This window comes from Stegostoma tigrinum, chromosome 20 (assembly GCF_030684315.1).
Source record: "Stegostoma tigrinum isolate sSteTig4 chromosome 20, sSteTig4.hap1, whole genome shotgun sequence".
NCBI lineage: Eukaryota > Metazoa > Chordata > Chondrichthyes > Orectolobiformes > Stegostomatidae > Stegostoma > Stegostoma tigrinum.
The window spans coordinates 54,322,448-54,330,477 of NC_081373.1; the positions used below are offsets into that span (position 1 = coordinate 54,322,448).

At 44.2% G+C, this 8,030-nt stretch overlaps 1 protein-coding gene across 1 annotated transcript; it reads right to left on the bottom strand.

Moving 5' to 3' along the window:
- Positions 1 to 1,107: 1,107 nt before the first annotated feature.
- On the bottom strand, positions 1,108 to 2,265 carry LOC132210775 (keratin-associated protein 10-6-like). The gene is made up of 2 exons (XM_059652938.1): positions 2,156 to 2,265; positions 1,108 to 1,480 (listed from the first exon to the last, which is right to left on the bottom strand). The coding sequence occupies exons 1-2, from the start codon at positions 2,263 to 2,265 to the stop codon at positions 1,108 to 1,110; spliced, it is 483 nt and encodes a 160-aa protein (XP_059508921.1).
- Between the last annotated feature and the right edge of the window lie 5,765 nt (positions 2,266 to 8,030).

Here is an 8,030-nt window from a genome sequence, read left to right on the forward strand (position 1 = left end):
AGTTCTGGTCACCTGATTATAGAAAAAGTGTGGAAGCTTTAGAGAGGGTGCAGAGGAGATTTACCAGGATGCTGCTTGGACTGGAGGGCAGGTCTTATGAGGAAAGGTTGAGGGAGCTCAGCCTTTTTCATTGGAGTGTAGAAGGATGAGCGGTGACTTGATAGAGATGTACAAGATGATGAGAGCCATAGTAACAGTGGATAGTCAGGGATTTTATCCAAGGGCGGAAATGACTACTTTGAGGGGGCATAATTTTAAGGTGATTGGAGGAAGGTATAGGGGAGATGTCAGAGGTAGGTTCTTCACACAGAGAGTGGTGGGTGTGTGGAATGCACTGCCGGCAGTGGCAGTGATGTCAGATACTTCAGAGACTTTTAAGCGACTCTTGGGTCGGCACATGGAAGATAGTAGGTTATGCAGATTGGTCTTAGTAGGGTAATAAGCCAGCACAACATTGTGGGCTGAAGGGCCTGTACTGTGCAGTTACGTTCTATGTTCTATGTTTACACACTGCTCCAGCATGGGTCTTGTCAAATTTACACACTGATTCAACACAGGTATTGTCATGTCCATACAATGACTTAGCATAGTTACTGTCATGTTTAAACATTGGCTCAGCAGACATCATGTCGAGATTCCACACTGAGACAGCGTGCACCCTGTTATGTTTACACGCTGGTTTAACACCGGTACTGTCAAGATTACACACTGACTCAGCATAGGTATTGCCGAGATTACACACTGACTCAGCGCAGGCACTGTCAAGATTACAAACTGACTCAGCACAGGTAAGGTCGAGATTACACACTGACTCAGTGCAGGTACTGCCGAGATTACACACTGACTCAGCACGTACTGTCGAGATTACACACTGACTCAGCACAGGTACTGCTGAGATTACACACTGACTCAGCACAGGTACTGCCGAGATTACACACTGACTCAGCGCAGGTACAGTCAAGATTACGCACTGACTCAGCACAGATACTGCTGAGATTACACACTGACTCAGCACAGGCACTGCCGAGATTACACACTGACTCAGCGCAGGTACTGCCGAGATCAGACATTGACTCAGCGGAGGTACTGCCGAGATTACACACTGACTCAGCACGTACTGTCGAGATTACACACTGACTCAGCACAGGTACTGCTGAGATTACACACTGACTCAGCACAGATACTGCCGAGATTACACACTGACTCAGAGCAGGTACTGCTGAGATCAGACATCGACTCAGCGAAGGTACTGCCGAGATTACACACTGACTCAGCACAGGTACTGCCGAAATTACACACTGACTCAGCACAGGCACTGCCGAGATTACACACTGACTCAGCGCAGGTACTGCCGACATTACAGACAGACTCAGCGCAGATACTGTCGAGATTACACACTGACTCAGCACAGGTACTGCTGAGATTACACACTGACTCAGCGCAGGTACTGCTGAGATTACACACTGACTCAGCGCACGTACTGCCGAGATTACACACTGACTCAGCGCAGGAAGTGTCGAGATTACACACTGACTCAGCAGGGGTACTGTCAAGTTTACACACTAACTCAGCATGGATACTCTCCAGATTGGTACTGACTCAGCGTCGATACTGTCAAGATTACACACTGACTCAGCATGGATACTGTCGAGATTGGCACTGACTCCGCATGGGTATTATTGAGATTACACACTGACACAGCGCTGGAACTGTTGCGATTACATGCTGACTCAGCACTGGAACTGTCACGATTACGCACTGATTCAGCATGGGTAATGTCAAGATTACACACTGACTCAGCACCGGTACTGTCGAGATTACACACTAACTCAGCACGGGAACTATTGAGATTACACACTGACTCAACACGGGAACTGTCGAGATTTACACACTGACTCAGCACGGGTGCTATCGAGATTTACACACTGACTCAACACGGGCACTGATGAGTTTACATGCTGACTCAACATAGGGCAGCCATGTTTCCACTCTGACTTTGCATGGGTATTGTCATTTTAAACCATGACTCAGCACTATTAACATCACAGTTGTTCAATGTCTTAGTACAGGCCCTGTTGTGTTTACACACTGACTTAGCACAGTTACTGTAATGTCTCCACGCTGACAGAGCTGACTGTCATGTTTATACACTCACTCAGCGTGGGTCTTGTCAAATTTACATGCTGACTCAACGCAGGTATTGTCATGTATAAACCATGAATCAGCACGGTTACAGTCATATTTACACACTGACTCAGCATACATCATGTTAAGATTGCACACTGAGTCGCTTTCACTCTGTCATGATTAATAGCTGGCTCAGCAATAGAACTCTTGTGTTTACACACTGACACAGCACAGGTTCTGTGGAGTTTACACAATGACTCAACATGTGTACTGTCGAGATTACACACTGACTCAGCACAGGTACTGCCGAGATTACACACTGACTCAGCACACGTACTGCCGAGATTACACACTGACACAGCACAGGTTCTGTGGAGTTTACACAATGACTCAACATGTGTACTGTCGAGATGACACACTGACTCAGCGCAGGTACTGCCGAGATTAAACACTGACTCAGCACAGGCACTGCCGAGATTACACACTGACTCAGCGCAGGTACTGCCGAGATTACAGACTGACTCAGTGCAGGTACTGCCGAGATTACACACTGACTCAACACAGGTACTGCCGAGATTACAGACTGACTCAGCGCAGGTACTGCCGAGATTACACACTGACTCAGCATGTGTGCTGTCATGATTTCACACTGACTCAGCATGTGTGCTGTCAAGATTACACACTAACTCAGCACGGGAACTACTGAGATTACACACTGACTCAACACGGGAACTGTCGAGATTTACACACTGACTCAGCACGGGTGCTATCGAGATTTACACACTGATTCAACACGGGTACTGATGAGTTTACATGCTGACTCAACATAGGGCAGCCATGTTTCCACTCTGACTTTGCATGGGTATTGTCATTTTAAACCATGACTCAGCACTATTAACATCACAGTTGTTCACTGTCTTAGTACAGGTCCTGTTGTGTTTACACACTGACTTAGCACAGTTACTGCAATGTCTCCACACTGACTGAGCAGCGGTGCTGTCATGTTTATACACTCACTCAGCATGGGTCTTGTCAAATTTACATGCTGACTCAACGCAGGTATTGTCATGTATAAACCATGACTCAGCACGGTTACAGACGTATTTACACACTGACTCAGAACACATCATGTCAAGATTGCACACTGAGTCGCTTTCACTCTGTCATGATTAATAACTGGCTCAGCTATAGAACTCTTGTGTTTACACACTCACTCAGCACAGGTTCTGTGGAGTTTACACAATGACTCAACATGTGTACTGTCGAGATTACACACTGACTCAGCGCTGGAACTGTCGAGATTACATGCTGAGTCAGCATGGGCACAGTTGTGTTTACGCACTGACTCAGCACTGGTACTGCCACGTCAGCACACTGACTCAGCATTGTACTGTCGTATTTGTACAATGAACTCAGCATGTGTACTGCCATGTTTCTGCACTGACTCACCATGCGTAATGTTGTGTCTACATGCTGTTTGAGAATAGGTGCAGCCGTGTTTCCACACTGACTCAGCATGTGTATTGTCACGTTTGCACAGTTACTCAGTACTATACAATCACGTTCGTACACTGTCTCAGTGAGGGAAACTGTCATGTCTACACATTGATTCTGCACAGTTAGTGCAATGTCTAGAGACTGAAAGGGCAGGGGTACTGTCATGTTTACACACTGACTTAGCATGTGTTTTGCCAAATTTGCACACAGACTCAACACAGGTATTGTCGTGTATATACAGTAACTCAGCACGGTTACTATCATATTTACACACCGACTCAGCACCCAACATGTTGAGACTGTGCACTGACTCAGCATGCACCCTGTCATGATTATCTGCTGGCTCAGCATTAGCGTTCCTATGTTTACACACTGACTCAGCACGGGTATTGCCATTATGACACGCTGACTAAGCGGAGGTCCTGTCATGATTACACATTGGCTCAGCATGGTTACCCTTGTGTTTACACATTGAGTCAGCATGGGTACTTCCATGTTTACTCACTGACGCTGTATGGGTACTGCCAGAATTTCACACTGGCTCAGCACTGCTAACTCTGACCCTATTGACTGAGTCAGCATGGGTCCTGTTGTATTTCCACCCTCGAATAATTCATAACTAGCTCTGCATCTGGTACCTATTTCCATTTGGGTGAGTAATTGCTTTGTCAATTGCAGGAGGGACCCCCAGATGGAATAGAAGTATTTGTTTTTATCTTGTCCATACTTTGCAATAACGACTTGCCTAATATCTCCGTCTCACATTGCTGGAATGCAGCCTGGCTCCCGAGGGTTTCCCTAGTAATTGGACAGTGTTGTTCACCCGTGATGCTAATCCTCAATTACAGGAAGCTGGGCATTCTCTGTTGTTGCCTTTTCCACAACTTTCTGGATAAACGGGGTGAATCTCTTCAGCGTAATTTTGGAATGGCTTCAGATTATTCTTCCCTGATTATTTCACACCTATCTATGCTCCGCTGGGAGTCCACAAAAAGAAAATGTTTTTAAAAGCATCCTTGCTAGTCTCAGGTTTAAATATATCCTGATTGGATTGATTTACTTCTGAATGACTTTTGGCCTCCTGTCGAAATTACTTCAGCTTTTGTGTATGTTAACGAATTTCAGGTTAATTGTTCTGTTGTATACTTTGTACTGCTTTCCATCTTAATTTATTATTGGAAATTGTCCATCCATCCGCTTCCTTGATTCATTGAAAATGATTCTGTGTAGTGCCATTCATCTTTTTCAGCTTCTGTGTAAACCAACAAATGCTTGCTCCCAATATAGTTTGCTCCCAATCTCTTCTGGCCCTTTTAATGAAAGTGATTTTTAAGTATAAAGTACGTGTTCAGAATTAAATAGCACAGTGAGATTTTGAGATACTTTTAATTTTGATTGAAAGATTTTCTGACCATTCAGCTGCGGGTGGTACAGTCTTTCAGATGAGACATTACACTGTCAGCTTCCTGTTGTACAAGGTCATAAGGCAATGTTTCAATGAAAAGCAGGGAGATGCCCCAAGAGTTTTCATCAATATTTGTTCTGCAATCCAACATTACAAAAAGCAGATTCCCTGATGCCTGTCACATTACCAGAAATGAGACAGAAGTGTGTATAAATTGCTTGTCATGTTATTATGATCAGGTAGAGTCTGGCAGGGATAGCTGAGACCAAATAGAAGTCAGAAACAGATGATGATTGTAGGCTGGCTGAGGGAGAATTAGCTGAGAACTGGCTTTTATAACTATGTGGAAAAATTAATCAATGTGTTGTGATTTTGTGAGAGATAATGGGAACTGCAGATGCTGGAGAATCCAAGATAATAAAATGTGAGGCTGGATGAACACAGCAGGCCAAGCAGCATCCCAGGAGCACAAAAGCTGACGTTTCGGGCCTAGACCCTTCATCAGAGAGAGGATTTTGTGATTTTGTGCTGTGTTGGGTTGGGATAAAACTCTCACCAGAGAAGTGTATGCCTGAACACTGTCTAGCCAACTAGAGTTCAACAATATGTCCTACTCTGAAGCAGTGAAAGTTTACAAACATGTGCAAATTGGTGCAGAGTGGATCAGATTACAGAGATGGCCGCGTGACTCAAAGATTGGTGTTGGATAAGTGGTTCCCAGTTCATGAGGTACTGATTCCAGTACTGAGGCAAATGGAACCCATATCGATGGGATGGTCTGCCCCCCCAATCAAACTGGAACTAGTGTTCTTGCCAGCTGTTTGATTAGGAAAATAGTGATGATTTTAAATTGAGTGATGGATATAAAGGATCAAATTTGGGGGAAAGCATGATAAATCAAAGATCTGGAGACAAGGTCAAAGAGAAGGGTATTATAATGGGAAACTGTAACAGGAGTGATAAAGTACAAATCTATGACTGGATTTTATAAAGAGAATAAAAAGATAAAACGAAAGCCTCTGTCTCTAAATGTGCAGAGCATTTCAAATAATATTGATGAATTGAGAGTGCAAATAAAAAAGAATAAGAAATAACATTGAGGCATGGCTATGGGGTAACATGGGTGAGGGCCTGATCTGAATGTTAGAGATGATAGGTAAGTGAGAAAAAGTGTCTGTATTATTTAATTATAGCATTGGCACAACAGAGAGGAAAGATCTATCACCTCGTTCTCTATACACCTCTCTGCAGCTATAAAATTGTATTCTTTGCTCTGTTCTATTAACCTATTGTAATTTGTATGGTATGATCTGCCTGTACTGCACACAAAACAAAACTTTTCACTGTACATGTGACAATAATAACTCAAATCAAATCAAATTAAATAATGTGCCAAATATTCTTGGTCAGGCTTGGGGCTGCGATGAATTGTAATTATACCATGACAGATGTGGAGTATGTGTTGATTGACAGTACCATCTTGTCTGATTGACAATAAGGAATCCTATTAAACTGGCCCTTCCACGCTTAGCAGAGAATGATAGCAGCTGCTGACATGAAAATATTGCTGATCCTATTGGAAATGTTTACTCGTCTCCCAAATTTAACATGTGGGATGTGTACTGATAGCGAAATGTTCAAAGTATGCTATGAAGCATCTTGCAGAGATTCTCAAGGTAAACTGGAGGAATTGCATCGTGACAGGAGTGGTATGTGATCTGTAATATAACATTTGGGCTTTCTAACTGAGGTCTTCAGAGATCTTGCAGAGGAAGGGTTTATCAAGATGGGCTGTTTCATGGCAAGATAACTATCCAGGACCTGGCTCTGAAGGTTACAGTCCCATTTAGTCAGTCCCAATCAGACCCTCAGGGCTGTCAGCTGCTACTTATGGACACTGAACTCTATGGTTAAGCACCTTGCCTGAAGTGATGTGGTAAAGTAGGACTGGGATCCCAGATGGAGCTATAAGCTAAAATGTAAGAGTCTCGTGCATGGAGTCATAGAGTCACACAGCACACAAACAAACCCTTCAGACCAACTTGTCCATACCAGCCAAGTTTCCCAAACCAATCTAGCCCCAGTTGCCTGCTTTTGGCCATATTCCTCTGAACCTTTTCTATTCATGTGTCGTCCAAACGTCTCTTCTAAATGTTCTCGCTGTACCAGCATCCATCACTTCCTCTGGCAGCTCATTCCACATATGAGCCACCCTCTGTGTGAAAAAAGTTGTCCTCAGGTCCCTTTTACATCTTTCTCCTCTCATCTTAATAATTTGTCCTCTGGTTTTGAATGCCCCAAACACAGCAGTGACTGACTCTCCTGCCACACCACCCTACCCCACCCTCCCTGCTGTCATAGATCTTCTCCTCATACTTTGCACACCTCCAGAACCACTCACTGAGGGGTTATGACAATTTTCAAGCCTCAGAACAAAATCACTTTGGGAAGCATTGATCTAAGGTAACATTTGCCTTCAGTTCTGATCTGAAAAACAAAATTAACCTCTGGTTTACCAATTAATGTTATCATAGCTGGAGATATTTTTCCTAACCTGCTCAGAGATATAACTCGATGCCTCTAGAGCAGGTGGGCCTTGAACCCAGGTGTCCTGGCTCAGAAAATGGGAACCAATCCACGCAGATGCTGGAATCTGTACAGGAAACAGCAAATGCTGGAGATCACAGTGGGCCAGGCAGCATCCATGGAGAGAGAACAAGCTAATGTTTTGAGTCTGGAGGACTCTTCATCAGAGCTGAAGTGAAGTGTGGAGGGGACAGCATTTACACAATAGTTTTGAGGGGGGAGCAGTCTCTGGTGGTGTTAAGTGCAGGGTGCTGGTGGAGAGAAGATGCTGCTAGTTCAGATCAAGTGATCAGAATGTGAGGCTGGTAGAACATCGGCGAGTCTCCTGCCAGACTTGACAGGACAGACACAGCGATGGGTGGAGGGGAGGAAGGACATGCTAACATGCTGAAAGGAAGGGAAGGAATGGTTCACA

Bases quoted from the DNA above. Each gene is read 5' to 3' on its own strand.
- LOC132210775 (XM_059652938.1), bottom strand. From the start codon at position 2,265: ATGTATGCTGAGTCAGTGTGTAAATATGACTGTAACCGTGCTGATTCA. The intron at 1,481-2,155 runs GTGAGTGTATAA...TAATCTCGGCAG, and splicing joins TTTGACAAGACCCACGCTGA to TACGTGCGCTGAGTCAGTGT.